Source organism: Alligator sinensis, unplaced genomic scaffold (assembly GCF_000455745.1).
Source record: "Alligator sinensis unplaced genomic scaffold, ASM45574v1 scaffold647_2, whole genome shotgun sequence".
Classification (NCBI taxonomy): domain Eukaryota; kingdom Metazoa; phylum Chordata; order Crocodylia; family Alligatoridae; genus Alligator; species Alligator sinensis.
In genome coordinates, this window is record NW_005841832.1 from 1,604,147 (window position 1) to 1,626,655 (window position 22,509).

At 42.7% G+C, this 22,509-nt stretch overlaps 1 protein-coding gene across 1 annotated transcript in view; it reads right to left on the reverse strand.

The window, feature by feature from the left end:
• ATF6 (activating transcription factor 6) overlaps positions 1-22,509 on the reverse strand; it is a 170,857-nt gene that overhangs the window by 73,927 nt on the left and 74,421 nt on the right. The window contains exons 12-15 of the mRNA XM_025194380.1: positions 21,323-21,425; positions 15,814-15,878; positions 14,060-14,155; positions 13,850-13,964 (exon numbers count right to left, since the gene is read on the reverse strand). Of these exons, the coding sequence (XP_025050165.1) occupies positions 13,850-13,964; positions 14,060-14,155; positions 15,814-15,878; positions 21,323-21,425 (379 nt within the window). The remainder of the gene's footprint in view (positions 1-13,849; positions 13,965-14,059; positions 14,156-15,813; positions 15,879-21,322; positions 21,426-22,509) is intronic.

The following is a 22,509-nucleotide window of genomic DNA, read 5'->3' on the forward strand; positions in this document are numbered from 1 at the left end:
CCCTGGCCAGGGAGGGGTCCGGTCCCACAAGGGACCCGGCCAGGCCGCGCCGCGCTGACACGGTGCGTGTGGGAACCTTGTCTCTTCCCAAGCCCTTCAGCAGTCATTAGGAAGCTGCTGAGGGGCTGGGGGAGGGACAAGGGGTTTCCTGTTGCAGCACCACAGGCCACAGAAAATGCCTTGGTGGGCTGCATGGTGGCCTGCGGGCCGTATGTTGGACAAGCCTGTTGTATAACATAGAGAGGACTCAGAACTATTTCTTGCAATGATGCGGAGCAGGCACTGGTTTTGTCATCAGTCCATTCCACTGACTTTCATGTCAACCAATTTAAGAAATACCTTAACTAGACAGAGCAATTGGCATGCATGCCCACTACGTGAATCTCAAAGGTGCTTCTAAAGCACTTTTTTTGGCCACCTACAGCTCTTATGAATAACCCTAATGTTTACACCCAAAATCAAATGGGTGAATCTTCCAGTGCCAATGTCTATGTTCAGCTCCTTCCCTCTCCTCCAAGAACAAGGCTTCCCCTCATTCTGCACAGGGAAGATGGTCTTGTGGAGAGAGACGCTCTGCTGATTAAGTAGATGGAACATTAAGCTGGGACTCTAGAAAACAGGGTTCGGTTCCCATCTCTAACAGAAGCTTGTTGGGTGACATCTGGGAATTAGCTTTCCACTCCCCTGCCTCAGTTTCTACTTCTGCCAAATGGGGGTGATTGAACAGCTTTCCTACAGCACTTTGAGATGTACTAATGCGAAGTGGTATGGGGTATGGCAAAGGAAACATGGGAAATGGGATAACCTCTTCTTAAGTCATGTTAAAGTATCTTCATTACAAATGAAGTCTAACCCCACCCTGCTAACAGGCACCCAGATACATAACTGCTAACATAACTGACTGCTTTGTCTTGATGCGAGTAAAATGGAAACACAGAGTTTTTATGTCTAAAAAGTAATACCCGTGCACAGGTTTACTTTGCAAGAAAACCAGGCACCAATTAAATCTGGTTTATTTCACTGCAAATGTGTGCAGAGCCTGTTAGAACCTTAAACAGTTCCAAAACTTTGTATCCTAAGAACAGAAACACACTACACTAATGTGCATCCTAGTGCATGCTACCACAGTGGACCTGTGCAGAGACAATAGGTGGAATCCTGGTCCCAGTGGCTGTAAACAGACATTTCATTTGAGACGGGCCTGACTGTCCTGGGTTTTTACCAAAACTGCACAATGATCTACATCTGTAGCCCTTCCCAAACGCAATGCTGTCCTGACTGGCTTGTCCTTGGAATGAATGGCAATTAATTTGAATGACCTGTGATTAATTTACTGAGGTACATAGCATCGTGCAGGGAAAAGCGTTAGGACACTGTCTCTCACATATTTTACAGGTACTTGAAGTGGGACAATGGATTTGTACTCTGTAGAATCCCAGGACAAAAGGCAGAACTGTGGCATGTGCTTGCACCCAATAAAATCAAGGGTAGTGTTCAATTATCATCTTTATATCAGCTTACTGTGGTATTAACAGAAGGTTACAAGAGTCCTTCTCTAAAGAATCATCAGCAGAAGAAGATATAAATATGCATGTTACTTTAAATAGCAGTAATAATCCAGAGCCCTATATGTACCATGGTCCTAAACAGTGTACCAAATATCTTCATGGTACCCTTCTGATGAATTTTCTAGGAAGATTCAATGGCACCTATACACTTAACTTCCTTAGGAAAACCCCAGAGGGGAATTTTAAGGAATGGCACTTGAAAATAATGAAGACAATGTTACATACAATAAGCTGAATTTTGTAACCGCATTTCCACTGGGATTTTAGAGTTGAATCTGCAGACCTGGCATTGCAGACGCTATCATGAGGGAGAAGCAGGAGGTTTTGGTGACTGCACAGTGGACTCGGACTAGGAGGAGTGGGAGGAATTTTTGAGATCCACTGCAGATTCCACAACACCCTGGAGTGTTTCCTGGTTGTCTCATTGTGGGCAAGAAGGGAAACAACTTGAAACAGAGTAGAATTTAAACTCCTACTTCCCCACCACAGCAGCTATCTCCTAATTGCACCAAAAACCATGAGTGTTGGAATGTGTTGCTTTGCACCAGGGTACCCAAGGGATGCTTCTCTTTCTTGGCCATGCTGCTGTGGCTGCAGCCATTAGCAGAGCTCCAACTGACCATACAAGAGGAATGGCAGCTGGCATTAGAGTACTTGCTGTAAGATGTCCCTGACTCCAAATGTGCTCCCTACCATTGTCCAAGGTAGTTGAACTCTACGCGATTTTTAGGTAAGCTGCAAAAACCTGAGCTCTGCGTGCTAAAGCAGAGTGTGGGTTCAGGGAACTGCGAGTTTGGGGATAACACGCACATTTTTCTATTGTGTGTGTGACTCTGTTGTGTCGCTGAGTGGCTAGTTCTGTAAGGAACATTATAGAAAGTACTTAAAGCAGTAACGAGGATTTTCTTTAAAAATGTAATTAATGACCTAAATTTCATGACAAAATTCAAGGGCTGGCAACCTGTATGCCTTGCAGGCTGCCAGTTGCCTGCTCTCCCTGTTCTCTCACCCTTTTGCGTGCTTCCTGCAGTCTCTGCATATCGTTACCAAAGTGCTGCAGATTCACAAGGCCAATGGCCACGCAGAGGGGCAAATTCAGCAGTGACAGCAAGTCGAAAAAGAGGGCAGGGAGGAGAGGAAAAGGCAGAACACGGCATAGGAATGCTTTGGTTTCCCAGCTGCCACACACTGCTGATCTACACCCCAGCTGCCATGAGCTGAATCCAAACTCTTCACAGACCTTATCTGGCCCACAGGTTGCCAACTCCTGATGCAATTGAATGAGCCAAGAAATGATCAGTAGAGACATTTAAATGATTATTGTTGAGCTTCAAATGTAATGCCTTGGGGAACAAATGGTATCAATGTTCAGGTCATACTCTCAGCCACCAGTTCAGGGCATTGACAAGCTGTGCCTTTGTTCCCATTCCTTGCTTATTCAAAAGAGTTCTTTGCAACTAGATATGTATGGGTTTTCTAGAAAAAAGAAAAGAAGGCGCATACTCTACAGTAATAGGGGGAATCTGTGGCAAATTCTGCCTGTGACCCCTCAGAAAACACAGGCTCTGGAAATAACTTGTACACGGCAGCACCTTTCCTCTGGGGACAAAAACTAATTCAGTCTCCCAGTATCATCAAGGATGCCAAGCATGAAATTAACTTGTTACTATTTTAATCTCAAGGATTTGTACAGTGATTAGGACAGCTCTTACCTTGTATACCCTCAGGAACTCTGTAAGGCAAACTGAGGCATGAGCAGCCCTAATGGATGGGTCTGCTGGAAGCATCAGAGATGCCGTGATCCCATGGGTGGGAAAATACAGAGTATCACTCAAAGAAGTAGAGCTGTGCCTATATCAGAGATACTGTAAGATGGAGGCCACATGTGAAGGGGGTCTATAACACTGCATGTTGTATTGGTGGTGTGGGGGAGGGGTGGGCACAAAAGAAATGCCTCCATCTTGCTGATTTTGGTATCTTGCTTAGGTCTTTTTTGAATTAATGTTAATCTATAGTTTGCAGAGTGATTTTGAGGTTTTTGCATGACTGCAGTTGCCTAAGACTAAAAGGAATTAAATCCTTTGGTCTCTACCCCTTCCTGAGAAAGAGTGAATGAGTAGTCTGGGTTGTTTCTTTAAATCACCCACACTCCAGCAATTGTCAGCTGACCATTTCTACCGACATTACTGGCCTATATAACAGAATATGACCCTCTAGAGACAGAGGGTAGCTTTAGAAAGATCCCTCCGCCCCCTCCCCAATTCCTAATATTTAGTGGAAAACAGACAAGATTGAGTGTGAGACAATCTTAATGAAAAAGGCAAAAAGGCACTTCCTGGGCCAAGTCCCTGATAACTGCACCCTCAGGCATGCGTATGAATTTTTTTTTGTTGACTTACAAAGGAATCTCAGTAGTGCATCTAAGAGTAAAGGAGTTTGCCTCTGAGGAAATCATTCACTACCTCAGGTTTGCCCTGGTAAAGTAATAAAGGAAGGGGATGCACAAAACAGCCTTTGATTCCAGGACATTTCATTCCCAAATTATTGTGCTATTAAAAGAGACTTCAAATCTCGTAAGAGAGAAAAAAAGCTTGGTTGGCCCTGATTTATGACAAGGAGGAATTCTTATAAACATAAGACACGTACAAAATGTATAGTGATGGCTCTGCAAGTCAAAATGAAAGTCAATGCCTCTTCCAGCTCATTATCTGCCAGTGTGTACACTGTAAACAGAATCCATACACTTCCCAGTGTATTCAGGTGGACAAGTGGCAAACAATGGCAGAGGGTGAACAGACAGACTAAATGCCTGTTTGCTTTTTGCTCCAAGTTGCTAGGAAAAAGTTTCATAATGAACACCTCCTCTAAAAGCTATTTGAAGTCTTGTTCTGACTATATTTGTGTTGTTACGAGCTGCTTAAAGAACAGAAGAACAGGCCAAGCATTTAATAACAAAATTCCAGTCTTATTACACAATCCAGTAATCCCCATGCTGGAAACAAGCTTCATACTTCTAATCAAGATTAAAAAAAAAACTTCAGTCCTGAGAAGCATGTCTCTATTTGATTGTCTGAGCTTTTTAAAGATATAAATCTCACATGAAGAGAGACTACCCACAGACTACCTAGCAAGAGGTCTTAACATCCCAAATGTCTATATTTGCATGGACATACAAGAGAGTTACTGAGTCTGGGAAACAATGTCACCTTACTAACATTACTTCTCTTTAATGCATCTTTTAAAAGATCCTTTTAAATAATAACCATCACATTTTCAAAAGAATATACTTAAAAACAACACCTTCTAGAAATTTTAAGCCTCAAATTTTGATTTGAACAGAATCCTTTTAAAGAAGTTGATAGTAAGGGAAATGTACTGTTTTATTTAAAAAGGTCAGTGAAACTGCTTTTTCATTTGAACTTCCTCCTCAAACTTCTATCTCCCCCATCCAAGCTTGGGAGCCCACTGTTACAGCACAAGCTGATGCTCAATCATTTTAAGGAAAGTGAGCATAACCATCCAGAAATATGCCAAGGGAAGTGACCCCCAAGGACCAGAGCACTGAATGAATTAAATGCTTGTTTTAATACCATAAGGTATTATGTATCAACATTGCAATGGACAGATGGAGCAGCACTGCAACTGTTAAGATGACTCAGTCTTGCCCAGGATCCTGTCTGCAAGTTGGCCAGTATGAGATACTTTAAAGGTGTGCTACTTAAATAGAAGGCACCACTTGGGAGTGCCTTTCAAGTCAGGTACACAGACAGAATTCTGAAAAAATCCCTGGGTCACTAGGATTTAGTGGGAGCCCAGAGAAGAGGGTAGAAACTGTTCCTCCAGTGGCCCATCTAGCTGCTGCCTCAACTACTGTTTGGCTCAATCCCTTTCACGAACCAATCCCAAGATACAGTGCCATAGCAAGAAAGTTTGATGCCTGGGGCAAACCTGCAGTGGCAACACACCCTTGCTCTGGTCCAGGGGACACATGCCATGCTTGCCTGGGGGTGCATGGAGCGGCGAGAGCCAACCCCACTTCCCCATGCTCCCCGGACAAACTGCTCGTGGCTCCGGCCCATGTCCTAACCCAGATGGGTAGCACCTGTCCCAGTCCCAGTCCCAAGCCTCCTCCTCCCTCATGTGGGTGCCTTGATCTGCCCCCTCCATATCCCTTCCCTCCTCCTGCCCCTTCCCACCCAACAGACTCAGTCAGACACAGCTCTCCAAGCGGCTGAGTTGGCTGCGCGCACGTGGCACTTGGTGACATTATCAGTAATATCAGACGACATTTTTCAAAATATTTGTAACAAAATTTCAACTTGTAACTTGCCTAATGGTGCCCCTTCATTTCAGCGCCCAGCCAGGGGTGACTGGTGCCTCCTGAGTTGGGGGGGGGGGCGGGCACGGCGCACAATTTGTGGGCAGGCCCGGGGGCAGGCCAAAAGCCTGATATCCACTCCTATACTTGTGCCATGGCTTACTGCCCCCGCCCCCCCCAATACGCCACCAGCCTGCACAGCAAAAAAACTGCCCCGTCCTAAGTGGTGCTGAGTCAGGGACCAATCTCAAAAGGGCATGTGCCCCCCCATGCCTCCAGTACCATTTGCCCCACTCACTCACTCCCTCCCTTGCTACGGTACTGCTAAGATGGCTCCTCAGTCCTGCAGCTGCCCTGATCTCAATGGCACTTGGGTTCTCAGAAGGGAAGGGCCATATTTGCATTTGCTTGGACAAGCCTTAACTGGAGCTGAGAACAGATGAGAGTACAGAGCAGGCAAAAGCAGCAACCTACAACACGAGCCCTTGCTGCAATTCCAGCAAACTAAGCAATGCACACCATTCTTGTCTTGTGTCCCACAACCATGATGTAATAGTTTTTATTTGTACTGAAGCAGTACCTTGGAATCCTAGTCATGAATCAATATCCACTGTACCAAGCACTGTACGATCACAGAACTAAATCAAGGCCTACCTGGAAAGAGCTCGTCTGTCCCTAGATCTTTATTACGGTCATAGATGACTGGCGTTTTCTGAATCATGCTAACTATCTGGACTTAACAATACTTTGTAGCAGTCAGTTCCACAAGTCAGTAATGTACTATGTAATAAGTATCTTTCTGTTCATCAGCTTTAAATTCGCTATCATTCCATTCAGGAAGAGCACACACCAACTGCTGAAACTTCCTTAGCCTGATGAAGGGTTTTTGAACCCGAAAGCTTGCTAAATAACTTTTCTCCGACTATTTGGGTTGGTCTAATAAAAGATAGCAAATTCACCCAAGGAACCTTGTCTGCCTATCATTCCAATGAAGTTTACTGTTCTCAAGAAACTGGTTGGTCCCCCCAGTGCTGAACATCATTTGTTCATTACATCAAAGTACAAAAGCAACTGTAATGTATGAAAACAAAGAATCAAATGCTTTTGATATTAACAATGGGGTGAAACAGGGTGCATCTTAGCCCCATTGTTTTTAACATCTACTTTTCATTCTTGCTTTTTCATGCATTCAAAGACTGCAACGATAGCATTTATCTTCAAATCAGATTAGATGGAGGCTTGTTCAACACTGAAAGTTTCAGAGCAAAAACCAAAGTGAAAGAACTGGTTCTAAGAGATTTCCTGTTTGCAGATGATGTAGCCTTGGTTGCCCACAGTGAATTTTCCCTGCAAAATCTCATGGGCAGATTTTCTAAGTCATGCAAGAGCTTTGGGATGGCAATTAATCTTAAGAAGACTGTAATCATGTACCAATGGGTGGAAGAACCAATACTTGACATCGCTTTGAAGGATAAATCTCTTGGTGTTGCTGACAGTTTTTGCTACTTGGGTTCTATGATCAGCATGAATCTTGACCTTCAAACTGAAATGACTAACAGAATCAGAAAAGCTAAGAATTTTGGACTATTAGAGAAACGTGTATGGACTAACAGCAAGTTATCAGCTAAGGTGAATATTTACTCTTCATAAGAACGTCCATCTTTGGGAAAAATTATTCTTTGCAAGCTTTTAGGTACAAACATCCTTCTTCAGGCACTAAGAGCGTCTGTTGTTGCTTTGTGCACTTTACTGGGTGGAATGGAAGCGAGTATGCAAAATGCAAGTCGGATTATCAGATGGCAGGCAGGTTATAATGTGCCATAAATCCAATGTCTATATTTAGTCCATAATGTTTTGTAGTCAGCAGAGTTATGAAGTTAAGTTCCTAGACTCATCTGTGAAAGATGTTTTGTGATGCTCCCTGTGCCTGAACAAGGGTGTTTGTACCCAAAACCTTGCAAAGAACAATTTTTCCAAATATTTAATTGGTCTAATAAAAGATATCACATCTACCCAAAGAACCTTGCCTGCCTGTGTCCTTAGACCAACACGGCTACAACCAACAACCCTAAAGCATAGGCTATTACAGAAATGTGAATGGAATAACAGCAAGCTATCAGCTAAGGTGAATCTATGAGAAGTTTGTGCTGTCACCTCAGCTTTATGGTTCAGAAATGTAGCCTACATATACAAGGCATATCAAGAGACTGAACAGCTTCCGCATGTGTCAATGTAAAATCTTGAAAATAAAGTTGGAAGACAGAATATCTTGAAAATAAAGTTGGAAGACAGAATATCAAACATAGAGGTATTGGAGTGTGCAGGACTGACATACTTAGAAACCACTATAAAGAAAAGGTTGTGATAGATTGGTCATGTCAGGAGAATGGGAGAAAATGGTATCCTCAAGAATATTTTGTATAGTGAGATTTGAGACAGCTCTAGAAAGTGGGGTTGCCCTTTATGACAGTACCACAATATGTGCAAAAATAGAATCATAGAAAATGAGGGTTGGAAGGAACCTCAGGAGGTCACATCTAGTCCAACCTCCTGCTCAAAACAAGATAACCCCCAACTAGATCATCCCAGCCAAGGCTCTGTCTAGCCGGGTCTTGCAAACCCCAAATATGGAGATTCCACAACCTCTTTAGGTAACCTGTTACATACAGTGCTTTACTACTGCCTTCCTCGTGAGAAAGTTTTTCCTAATATCTAACCCTAAACTTCTATTGCTGCAACTTAGAAGAGTGAGAATTTCCAATCAATTAAAATTTAGGATTATTGGCAATAATGAGGGTTCTAATCCTGGGAGCCCAAAATCACGGTCAGAAAGTGGTGGATGGGCTGCTCTCGGCAGGGCATTCACCTGCTGCATGGAGCTACCCTGCTGCTAATTAATCAGTAAATAAACAAGGACACAAATAGGGGGTAATAACCAATATATTAAACAATGAGGGTAACAACACAAACAACAATAATCCAACAAACCAATAAAGCCTCTCCTATTAGAAACAACAAAAGAGAGGAACATAACAACTCCCGTGGATGGTGTGGGAGAGCAGGCTCTCCCTCACATGCACTGCTGCTGACAGGCACGCAACCCTCTCTCAGCAAGCTCTCTAGGGATAGTGGTTTCCCAGACTCATCAAAATACAACACAAAAATGGGACTGACCACCTCGGTCCTCACCTACTCTCTCTCTCTCTCTCTCTCCCCAAATGCATCCACTCTCCCTCACTCTCACTTTGATTGCTCCTCTAGAAGCCAGCTGCTTCTTCAGCTGTTTCCAAGAGCCAGGACAGCAGGCTCACACATACAAGTGCAAGGTAGCAGTAGACCTCTCCTTGCTTTTAACCACATTCACAGCCAGGCAGCTGTCACTCACACATGAGGCACCAATTAAACACACAGGTGCACATGACACTTACCTGTGCATTCCGTGCTCTCCGTGCACTTGGCCCTTTACCTGTCCCTCAAGAGCATCAATATGGAGTCTCTTAAAATGCCTCGGACACTTCCTACCAAGATACTGCTCCAACTGAGCAGGTCCACAAAACTGTCACAACCCAAAGGGTGTGATTTTTGTTTTTGTGTGCTTCGGCACTGCTAAATTGTTCCCGCTAAATTACAGCTTCTTTGCACGGTGGAGTTTTCTGCTGCAAAAGAGAACCCCGGTGCAAGGGAGAATTTCCCACCAATTTGAAGCTTTCTTTGCAGGGTGCATTTCTTTGTTGCAGCACAGAAATGCTTGTTGCAAACAGTTCCCGCCATTTGTATGCTAATTCGAGTCCCATTATTGGCCAGTTCTAAATTATTCACACGTGGCGGCTAGTGATTGGCTTGCTAGCTGTATAAAAGGCTTGAGTGGTTTCCGCCCAAGTTGGAGGACTCCACGAACACCGGGAGGAGGAGACTTCACGCTGTGTGAAGATCTCTAAGCGCTGCGGATCCTTACGGACCCAACGCATTTGAAGCAGGCAACAGAGGTCTGATCAACCTCTAGCCTCTCCCCGTGGGGGTAAGCAGCTCCCCTCCCCTCACCGTAGAGCATGGAGCAGGTGCCAGGACTCCTCGCCCATCCCAAGCAAGGGACCACAAGCCAGAGAAAATGGTTTGGCGGGCCACACGGTGGCCCACGGGCCGTATGTTAGACAAGCCTGATCTAGTCCAACCCTACTCAAAGCAGGACCATCCCCAACTAGATCATTCCAGCCAGGGCTTTGTCAAGCTGGGTCTTAAGAACTTCCAAGGATGGAGAGTCCAAAACCTCTTTGGAGTAGCCTGTTCCAGTGCTTTACTACCCTCATGGTGAGAAAGTTTTTCCTAATATCCAACCTAAGCCTCCCCTGCTGCAACTTGAGACCATTGCTCCTTGTTCTGTCATCTACCATCACTGTGAACAGTCCAGCTCCATCCTCTTTGGAACCACCCATTAAGTAGTTAAAAACTACTAGCAAATCTCCCCTCATTCTTCTCTTTTGCAAACTAAATAAACCCAATTCCCTTAGCTTTGCCTCATAAGTCATGTGTCTCAGCCCCCAAATCATTTTCACTGCTCTCCACTGGACTCTCTCCAACTTGTCCACATCCTTTCTGTAGTGGGGGGGGGGGGACCAAAACTGGACACAGTACTCCAGTCATGTGGCCTCAAATAGAATAATCGCTTCCCTTGGTCTATTGGCAACACTCCTACCAATGTAGCCCAGTGTGCCACTAGCCTTCTTGGCAACAAGGGCATGCTGCTGCCTCATATTCAGCTTACTGTCCACTGAAACCCCCAGGTCCTTTTCTGCAGAGCTGCTGCCCAGCCAGTCGGTCTCCAGCCTATACTGGTGCGTGGGACTGTTCCGTCCTAAGTACAGGACTTTGCACTTGTCCTTGTTGAGCCTCATGAGATTTCTTTTGGCCTAATTGTCCAATTTGTCTAGGTCACTGAATCCTAGCTGTACCTTCCAGCATTTCTATTACACTTCCTAGCTTGGTGTCATCTGCAAACTTGCTTAGGGTGCAATCCATCCCATCTTCCAGTCACCGATGAAGATACTGAACAAAACCAGCCCCAGGACTGACCCGAGGCACTCCACTTGAGACCGGCTGCCAGGTAGACATCGAGCCATTGATTACTACCTTCTGAGGCCAAAAATCCAGCCAGTTTTCTATCCACCTTACAGTTGATTCATCTAACCCATACTTCCTTAGGTGGCTTGCAAGAATATTGTGGAAGACCACAACAAAAGCCTTGCTAAAGTCAAGGTATATCACATTCACTGCTCTTCCTGCATTCACAGAGCCAGTTATCTCACCATAGAAGGCAATCAGGTTGGTCAGGCATGACTTGTCTCTGGTGAATCCATGCTGACTGTTCCGAATCACCTTATCCTCCCAGTCCTTAGAAATGGATTTCTTTGAGGAGCTGCTCCATGATTTTTCCAGGGAATGAGGTGAGGCTGACTAGTCTGTAGTTCCCTGGATTTTCCTTCTTCCCTTTCTTAAAGATGGACACTATTTTTGCCCTTTCCCAATTATCTAGGACCTCTTCCAATTGCCACAAGTTTTCAAAAATAAGGTCCAGGGGCTCTGCTATCATACAAGCCAACTCCATCAGCACCCCTACATGCATTGCGTCTGGCCCCATGGACTTGTACACATCCAACTTTTCTAAATAGTCCCTAACCTGTTCTTTCACCACTGTTGGCTGCTCACCTCCTCCCTAGATGATATGAAGTCATGAACATCAATGTAGACAGCTGGGAGGAGAACACAGAGTCCCAACCAATCTGGAGGGAACATCTGACACTGGGTTCAGCTCAACATGAAGCGGCCTTGTCAGAGAGGATGCAAGCAGAGAGAGAAAGAAGAAAGCAGCATGCTATAAATTTGGACTCCAAATTAGACAATTTATGAAACAGACTCATAACAAGCTGTGTCACTCTTGAACTGGGCTTGTCAGACACAAATGAATTAATTGGGCATCTGACTAGACTTTTAACATGTACACCATTATCCAGAGGATCAACAGTTGCCTACTACTACATTCCAATGGCTCCTTGTTCCTTGTCATGAAAAGGACACATATGGTAGCATCCGTTTCTGGTAAATCTCCTCTTATTTGTTGCTTGTCTACACTCAAAAATCCCAGCATTTTCTGGCTCTCTTTAACTATGTTTTTTCAGGTCTCTATGCACTTTTCCTGCTTTTCTCTGAGCCCCTTTATTCATTTTTACTATCTTTTTTGTGAGGTAGGGTGGCTAGAACTGAACATGAAACCCAGTACGTGGGCATTACAAGGGCCATGTTAATTTCTAACCCATTCTTCATGTAGCTTAACATTTTGCTTGTTTTATTTATTTATTTTTGGCAAGACTGCAAATGGAGCATGGTACTTGCACGCTGAAAGTTAAGCACGTGCTTAAGTGCATGGTGAAGTTAGGGCCAACTCGCTAAACATCTTACAGAAATGAGTCCCTAAAGTCCTTCCTGTCACAGTTGTTCATACTGTTTCAAAGCACTAAGCAATGGCCCTATGAGGAACACAGACAAGCTTGGATGCCTTTATTCTCAGCTCTGAGGCCTTGATACTAGTGCATATGTTATAAATGCTTTCAGCACATGAATATCACACATAACCCTCCCCACTCTGAGATTCTGCTTGGTTAAGGTTTGCTGTGTTTAGCTATAGGTTACCCAGCGCTCCAAATGGCCACTAAACATTTCCCAGTTCTCTCTCTGCACTTGCCTGCATCGTCAGCAGCCAGAAGTATTGCTACATCTGGGAAAGTGAGCACGGTGAGTGGGAGAAGAGTAGTACAGCTGCTCACCAGAAATTTTGTGAAATTGCAAAGGTCACATACGGCCCTTTGCAAACTGACTGAAGAGCTTTTACTGAAAACTGTATCAATGGTGAAACCTGAGGGTGCTGCTTTACTTATCCCTTGAGAGTCATGGATCTCTAGCTGGAAGCCCCAAATTGAGAGTTACTACTTATATTGCAAACAAGTGAATCTGCAACCTGATTTTTAACTACTGAAACTTGGCCTTTCATAATGGAAGCCGGTAATCAGTAATCCCAACAGAGATAGTACACATGGAGTCCACTTGCCAGAACAGTTGCACTCAAACGGTCTGATAATGCCTATTGCCAGGGGATTTTGAGAACATGTAGAAATGAACCCCATTCCTCTCTCCCTCCTGTCTCGATATGGCGTTTCCTCCATTTTGTTTCACTACTAGCCCCCATTTGTCCATGCGACTTTCCTCTTTCCTGTTCCTCGTAGATCTATACCCTCCACTACCCCCTGCAAGCCACTCTTCTCATCTCTGCCATTTTGAATATGGGCTGGGCACGTTTTGCAGGGCCCCTGACAGACTATGCATGTTTTTCAAAAAACAATGGCTAACTATACTTGCTTAAGCTAAGCACATGGCATAGGCTCCACTCCAGAAAATGCACTTCTATGTAAAAAACAGAAATAATACATATTATCTGTAACTCTGCATGTATGGATTTCATATCTGCCTCCTTCTGTGTTCTTTGGACAATATATTTAAGTATACGCTTAATATATATGTATACTCTTGGAGATATGAAACTTCTGCATGCATCTGGAAGTAAAAGAGCTAAAAATTCTCTATAAAGGGAATAATTAAAATACTTTAAATTAATATATTATCTTTTAAATTTCTTGTATGGTTTACACCAAAAACTTTCCTGACAACTTCTGTCCTAAAATAACTTACGGCATGTAAAAATTCAGATAGGTTGGCTTTAAATAAAGCAAAGGGATTAAAAAAAAAAACCAACCCAAAAAAACCAACAACTCAAAACAGGCATATAGAGCACATTAGCTTCAATCTCAAGTGTAGTTATCTTAACATCACTCTGTAACTCAAGGACCAAACTTGAACCACCAGTCTCTACTATGATTATATTCAGTAACGAATTATTAAATGTATGTACACTTACTCTACGAAATGACACCACATAGAATGTATCTTCCCTTCTGTCAATAGCTTCAAGAAAATCTTGGTAACTCCTTGGAGAGGCATAGTATACCTGCAGCTCGTTCCCCGAGTTCCGACTGAAATATAGAGAGAAAGAAATAGATTTGGAGATGAGAAAGAATATAATCTTAGTGAGATACAAACTTAGTGAGATACAAACAAGGAAGCTCACCATTCAGCAACACACATTTTGTTCTTGGTGGGTGTAAGGGCATTCCAAACAGCGATGCACAGTGAAAACTGCTGAATAACAAACTCATTTGACAACCTAGCTGTAAAAAAGTTTGCTTGAAAACGCAGGGAAAAATAAGAGAGGCAGAAGCAGAACCAACATTAGGACACTACGTACTAATATACTTGTGTAAAAAAAAAAATGCAGCTTCAGATCAAACTGACAGAATCACATAGTTTGTGTGTGTGGGGAAAATAGTTTCAGTAGGAAAACATTCCAAAAAAGTTCAAATGGAATATTTAAATTTCCATTTCAAAATTGTATTTTGTTTAAGTTTTTCCATCAAATATCAATTTTTAAAAAGAATTAAAAAAAAGTGAGAAAGAAACATTTCACCTTGACTAAAACAAAATATTTAGATCTAATTGAAACAGATTTCTTCCAGTTTTTGATTTCCAGGGGGGAAAGAAATCCAAAAGCAGAAGGGAAATGTTCACGTCCAATTTTTCAATTTAGCCAGTGAACTGAAAAAAAAAAAATCAATTAAACACCTCTACTTAATAGTCTTTTATAATTCTAGATTTAGAAATGAATAGGGGATAAGAGTTCTTCAGTCTACTTAAGATAGTGTAAGCAAAAACACTGGGCAGTCTGAACATAAGCATTGTCATTGGACTTGCAAGTAATTTCCACCTTAGTGGTGTACCATCTGTGGTGCCACAACAAAATACTATGACTATTACAAAGCAGGGTTATATTCAAATACCCAAGAAACATTGGGTGAAACTATAAAATGCAGTTTTGTAAAGTCTTTCTTTTCTCAAGGGCAAAGAGAGACCATGGAAGGTTTTATCCCCAAATGTCTGCCTATAGCTGATTATTACCATTGAGATTACATTTCTGATTTGGGGGGGAATGGCATAGAAAGGGCTACTACTTTCCAAGTCGCAGTGGGGAAATATTTAATCCTACCCTTCCCCATCCCCTTCACATATTCCACCATGCATTCTGACCTGACTTGTTCCTCTTTGCTCTTGGCCTGCTAAAATTGGAACTCAGAGCAACACTATACTATGTCTCCTCCCTCCAACTTTTCCTGTTCCTTAGGAGGGGATACTGAAAGTTCACACTCCTCCAATGCCGAGTATGTAGGGGAAATTAGGACGAGATGAAGACAAACCAGGAAACAGAAGACAAAGCTATTTTGTCTCCATCTTTAATTTTTGTGGTCCTACTTAAATGCCAGGCTTCTCTTTTGGGAAGTCTTTGGATGGTCTAAAGAAGAAGCAGCCTTTCTTTTATTGCAGTTGCTGTATTTAGGAACTGTCTTGTAAGAGCCCAGCTTGTCCTGCTTAGGAAATGGATACATGAATGGCCTTCATCCCCAAGACTGCCCCTATGTTTTCCCCCAAGGCTTTACACTTAGGAGCAGGCTAAGCAAGAGGAGGGTTCTGAAGAATCACTGGTAAAAAAAGCCTGAGGAAGAGGACAAAGTAAAACTGTAGTATGGAAGCACCCTTAAATTTATTTGCCCTTGAAAAAGAAGTGGTGATTGTTCAAATACATAAAATTCATAAACATCTCTTGTAGGATAATAATTAGGCCTGTAAATGTAAAGAGAGCCTGAGGCAAGATCAGAGAGCAGGATGGGGGTATTCAGAGGTAGGTGATTTCAGGTAACAAAGCCTAAGATAGTAACAAAACAGAGTATCTAGTCCTAACCAGAGTAGGTAAAGAGACCTTGTCTGCCTTACCTGACACTTGTATCTGTGTATGGCACGGCCATCAGCTGTGAATCTGCATTCTCCCCAGGGGAGCTCTGAAAATGGGACAAATAACATGTGTCACACAAAGGCAAAGTAGCAAGCATTCTCCCCGGCATCCACACTGCACTGAGAACAAACACAAGTGTCCAGCAGAGCATGAGAACAGATTGGCCTGCGGCACAAATCTAAGGGCACTTGTACACGTGGTTTGGGACGTGGCACTGGGCACTTTAATTAGTGAGCCGCACTAATTAAAAGCATGCATGCACGACACTGCATGGAAGTTGACATCTGTCAACATTTAATAGTAAATGAAGTTAAACTAAATTGATTTAGTTACAGCAAAGACAACCCAGAATTATATTACCTTCAGATTGTAAAAAGAAGAGGTTCTCTGAGAGACCAGAGATGGAAATCAATCCTAGAGAAACTTTTTTTTGTTGAGGGCTTCCGACTGACTGTTCTGGAAGATCTTCATACAACCCCAAACTCGTACAGAAACGCACTCAAGCAGTGTGTCAGCACCACAGCTGATACACTGCCCAGGAGCTCTGGAATCACTGCTGTCAGAGATGAAGGAAGCCTACTGGGTCATATCCATGTTGCTCTGCCAATGTTTCCTGCACCACATTTCCAGTGTCTGTCAAGTTTAGTTTGAAGTGTTCCAGCCTGGGGAGTGGGGGAAGGTTCTACCACTTCCCATGGAGGACCAGTAAGAGGAAACTGAGGTTTAATACTTAATAAAGATTTCCCAAGGAGTGCATCTCGTTGCCCAGGTTTCTTCATTTCAATCTCTCAAGTGCTGCATTAAGATCTCTTTATTAAGAGAGACATTTGGAAAGCCCACAGATACTTAACTTCACTGTCAGTGTGCCACGTAACTGAAAGTGGCTTTAAGAATGAACCGCAAATACAAATCCCATTAATTCTGAATCCACACTATCGCCAACAATTTATTCATTTGGCAATGTCTGAAAGTATGAACACTGGAATCCCTGAACAAAAACACTTCAGCTGTGGCCCATAACAGTAAGCACAACAGGTTTGCTCAAATGACTGCATATTTTTGACAAAAGATGATAGCAATTAAAAACAATCACAACCTACATTTTTTGTTGTAGTTTTATTGACAGGAATATGATTTTTATTGTTTTTGACACATTTCTTAATGGAAAATTTGTGCTTTTTCTGTGTATTACTCGGACCTATTGGTAATTTTTTACAATTTTGATCAATATTTGATTGGTCAATTGATTGAACTTTATTTGACAGGTCATATACCCAACCCTAGTTTGCTGTTGTTCATATTTAATCACTACAACCATGTGTACTTGTGTTCAGAGTCTTAAGGAGAGTCTATACAGCTTATAAAGAGAGAACATTGAGTCCTACTGGACTTTTCTGAAGTGCGAGGAGAGAAAATTCCACTTAACAGATATCAACAGCTTCTAGTCAGTTAAAAAACATTCTACCATTATCTTTTGTCCATTCAACCTATTTTATTACATAAGCTGAAAAATCTATTACATGAGCTACATCACCAGCTGCTTTCAGTAAGGATTTCCCAAACATTTTCCTAGTTTAATACAGAGCATCTTCTGAACTATTCCCATTCCATTTATAACATCCCTGCAACAATGGCAGGCAGCAGGTGTTTTCATAAAGAAAGGGGGTTTGCCTTAATTTAGCAACTGGAAATTTAGAAGGAGAAGCCTGCACTATAGGATTCAACAAGTTTTTGTGGACAACATTTTTGGAAACTTTTTGCTTAGATAACTATATAAAGATTCACAATTCACTAGCTTCAGTGTTGGTTGCCTTCAAAGTATGTACTGTCTAGAAAAGCTATGTGGACAAAAATAAAGGTTGCAAAGTCAAATCTCAACAGTTAAGAAACGTCAGCATTAAGGTTGCCTATGTGGTCATAATTTGGCCAGTGTACATCCTTATCTTCCTTGAATTTCTTTCTAACCTCTGCCACGTTTTACTATCTTGTGCACTTGATGAAGGCAGGGAAATTATAGAATAAAAGGCTAAGTAAGCCTATAACTGGATTGCATAACGCACATGCACAGAGAGGCAGAAATAAGGTTGCGTGGGCAACATTAATTTTGGCTCGACCATCAATTCCTGATTGCCAGTGTTGCAAACATAATGCTCTTTTAATACAGGAAACCCTCAGCATTTGCGGTTTCAAATATTTGCAAATGCTGAACCTGCGTTTTGAATACACTTTAAACACGCCTCGGGAGCTCTGCACTGGTTGCCACTGCGCTCCCATCGCTGGAGCTGTGTCCCCCCTCCCCCTCGGGGGCACTGCGTTCATGAACGCAGTGCCTTATTCGCAGACTTCACCATTCGCGGGGTATGTGAGAATGTATCCCCCGTGAATGGGGAGGGTCACCTGTACACTAAGCTATCACATCACATGCTCCTAAATAAGACGTACACCTTTTTTAAATTCATTCTGCCTTCCCCACAAAAAGATTTTTCCATAAACATGGTCACAGGAAACAGGGACAGAGGCTAATTTTCAGCTCACTCACCCTCCCTTTTCTGCTCAGGCAAAGTTTTAAAGCCTCAGCTGCTCAGCCAAAAGCTGTTACCCATTCTGCGGTGGTTGTAAAGAGTTAAAACTATAGCTGTTGCTGAAGACTGAATTCTGCCCCTCCCTCAATTTAGCCAGCTGGAGGGGGAAGAGAAAGAAATAATGCAGGAGCCATTTCACAACATCTCTATGCTCCTATTAGGGGCAGAAAATCTGTTTAAGACCTCAATTCTGCAGGGCTATTTTTGGGAAAAAGATGCACATGGTAGATGAGTAAATACAGCGCCTTCTCTGGCTTTTTAAATGCAAGCTGTACACTAGAACCACACTGATTTCTTCATGAATCATCAAGATGGATCTGAACTAGGAAGTTGAGATCCACAGCCTAAATCTCTATTTGAAATAAAGGAATAATTGACAAGCAGAATAGGTTACTATCATCTGTGTACACCAGCCAGCAGAGGGGGACAATATATAATGGCTTGCACAGCAGGGGAATACTAGATCTCTATCAAAATTCCTACCTTCTATTCCTGGCTCTGAAAAGAAATGTGATGCAGAGGCTACAGATATTACAAACAGTGTAAACCAGAAACTGCTAGTCTCTACTTGAAGGTCCTTCATGGCCTACCCTTCTTTCCTGTCATCTCTTATTTAGTCTCTAAAGATTGATTTCTGCCCTAAAACCCGCCATGGTGCCAGTTTCCATCACCTAATTACTAGGCTTTCAAACAAGTATCTTTTGTGTTTTCTTCTATGCTGCCTCTCAGAGAGGAGCTCCCTGTAAGCATCTACAAAGCCACCTCACTATCTTCCTTCAAAAGCCTCTGTAAACCTCTCCTTTTTTTTTTTTTTTAAATAACTACTAAAATCTTGCCAGTTGAACCCCTGATGCATTGAGGCCACTACCTACCATGCTGACCAATACTGTTTTCTAGTACTGGCTCCTCTGTCTGTCTCCATCTGTTCTCTTGTCTTATATTGAGATTGTAAACACGTTGGGGCAAGGATCATTTTTTTGTTCTGTGTTTGTACAGCATCCAGTATAGCCCTCATCCTTGACTAGGATGCCTAGGTTTTAGAGGTGCAGCCAAACCTTTCAGAGATGGGCAGAGATGGGAATTGTGCTGACCAGCCGAGACCAAGCAAGACAGAAGACAGGAGGGGTAGAGGAGTCTTGCCTGTCTGGATCTCCTCACTCCAGTGGTGCTCCGGCCATTATTGTAGCAGTCCAGGCTTGGGCAGTTTCTGCTGGGGGAGAGGCAGCGGTACGTGCTCCCCAAGGCCTGCTCCTAGTGCTCTGTTCACTCCCCCCAGGCACAGGGCTGTGCCTCCTGTGGCAAAGTCTCTGGCGGGATGGTGGAGAGAAGAGGGGGCAGCACCCCATCTCCCTCCCAGCCAGATACACTATTGATCGTGGTGCCGTGCCTGCCTGGCTTCTACACATGGATAGCACGGGGCTGTCCTGCTGTAGTAGACTCCTGGGGTTTTGGGGCCATACTGGTGCCCTAAGTTGGCACCCAGGGCTGGCATCCCACTCTCCCCTTCTAGTTATTCTACTGCTACATTACAACCCACCACACACAAGCACACTGATTTGCCACAATCGCCCTCTGGATAAGGCTAACACCTGCCATTAGAAAGAGGCTTTTCCTCCCAGCTCTACCAGAAGTGACTCTGGACAACTTCCTGTTGAGAATAATATGGTACTTGTCCACCTCCTTAGGGGTGGTGTGGGGCCTTGCTCACTAATAAGAGCTGGAAAGGGCACAGAATTAACACTGTCCCTCTGTGGGAGGTCTCTTCACGGCTTCTGTCTTAAGCACAGCTTCCTGCAATAAATGGTGGATGAGTCCCTCTGAAGTTCTAGTTCTGTGCCAACCTTTGTAAGAAGCAGACTGAGGCATTAGCCTGCATTCATGATGTTTCTTAAGAAAGGGGTTGGGAACATGGTCCTTGCAGCTAGAATCTTTTGAGATTTTAGCAACAAACCTCTAAAAAGCTTTACTGAGCATGGGATAATAGAGATTTCAGATTTTGACTAGAGATTATAACTATGCCAAGTCTAGAAGGATTTCCTCAAAGTCAGACAAAAGCACTCCCCTTACCCTAAGACCTTTGCTGTACCACATTTTTAAAGTTCCTAATCAAAAATATGCAAGTGCTAAAATTCTTCAAATAAATGTCTGAAATAACAACAACACCCCCATACTGGCAAAACATCGTTTTTTTAAGCTCATTTTTAGAAATACTGTACCTGGACCAATTTTGATGAGAAAAAAAAATTCTGCCTGAAACAGAATGAGCATGGAAAATTTCAGCCTGACTTCTCAAAGGTCTGGCAAAATCACCAGCATTTGAAAATAGCTGCTTATAATGGAACGTGTTGGGCAACCTTAACTACAGGCATTACTGCCAGTTCTGCCTCTAATAACAAGTACAGAAAAGTAAATGAGATAACTGTAGATAAAGGTAACCATATGTATTATGTTAAGTAAAAAAAGATTTACTGTCTTACCACTGCTCTTTGGCTCTTTCTTTTAAATTTATTTTTGGTGATTTTATTATTCACAAAAACACTCAACTAATATATAAGCACGAATGGAAGTTTCCTTCACAGCTCTTGTAATACTCTTTGTCCTTTTCGCCTAAGCCCTCTACTATTCAGTTTTGGCTGAACAGGTGTCGCAGGTCTGCGGCTATTAATCCTGCCACCGCTCACTTTGCCACCAAATTTCATACCCATGGGGAACCCCACAGGTGAGATGACACACATCTGTAGGCTGTATTTTTGACAGCTAGTTTAGACAGAGATGATCCTGTCATGAGTAGGGGGGCTGACAAGATAACTTTCTGAGGTTCCTTTCAGCCCAGTTTCCATGAGAGTTGATCACGGTTCCAGAAATTAAACTTGTCCTGTTATTGAATCAACAGTGGTAAGCAACCTACCTGGACAACCTGTGTTTTTTGCTGCTGGTTTTTTGACAGTCGTCTAGAACGTGTCCTTTCCACTTCATGTCTATGAACCCATCCTCGAAGTTCATGATTTAACCTGTAGAATGAAGTATTAATTTAACCATATCTTTAAAAAACAGCAACAGAACATCTTAGGTTTCAGCCAACATTTAAAACATTTATTTGAAAGATCTTTTGAATTACTGTTTTGTTTCATGGGTTTTAAACTTTTTGTCATGTTAGTTTCAACATTGAGGCATGAGTTTTAGTCACAAGATCAAAGTTAAAAGAGAATCGACAGCTAAATATCTACAAAGAGTAGATACCGGACTGATTGATCTTTTTCCATTTAAACTGGGTCCCATACATTCTTTTGCTTAAATAATAATCTTAAAATTACTAGGGAAATAGAAACCTGAAATCGCAAGTCTATTAGTTAAAAGGATAAACTTGGGTGAAAGTTTAAAGAGGAAAGGGAACGAACAAAAGGAAAAAAAGATGAATCCATGTTTTCAGAAGCCATACATTTTCATTTTTTCTAGCTAGGCATAAGGGATAATAGCAAGTTAAAATAGGTCTTTGCATTATGAAGCTGAATGGGAGAGGCGATAGCCTGAATATTTCAGATACAATAGGTCTTTAAACATCCTTTATAAGCACTGTTGGAAGTGAAGAAATATTTGCTTTGACCCATGAAAAAAAGCGATGGCCATCTCCACGCAGGCAGATGTACGGTAAACTGAATAGTTCAGAGAACTGTTATCTGGCTTCAAATTGATTCAGGCTGGATAATAAACAAAAGCGTCATCATTTGATAGCATCAGAATGGATAGGCAAGGGGCACCAGAGAAATGAAGAACCTCCGATAAGGATTTTGTTATGGCTTGGGGAAAGATAGGGAAGCGTTTTTCTTATACCACCAAAAGATAAAAGAAGAAACAAGCGACTAAGTTCTCCAGTATGCAGAAAAACCCAGAGACCCCTGGGCAATCAGAAACAATTTTTCATTCAGATAAAGGTTTCCTTTTCAATGGCCTCCTTCTCTCTCCTCTATTAATTCACTCTACATAAATGCTTTCCCCCAGTTTCTCCCTCTCCTTTCATAGGCAACATTCCCTTACATGGCCCCTTGGAACAGACCCCTTGGTATGGGTGACCTCGCTCCCTGTTATTTGCCTTTC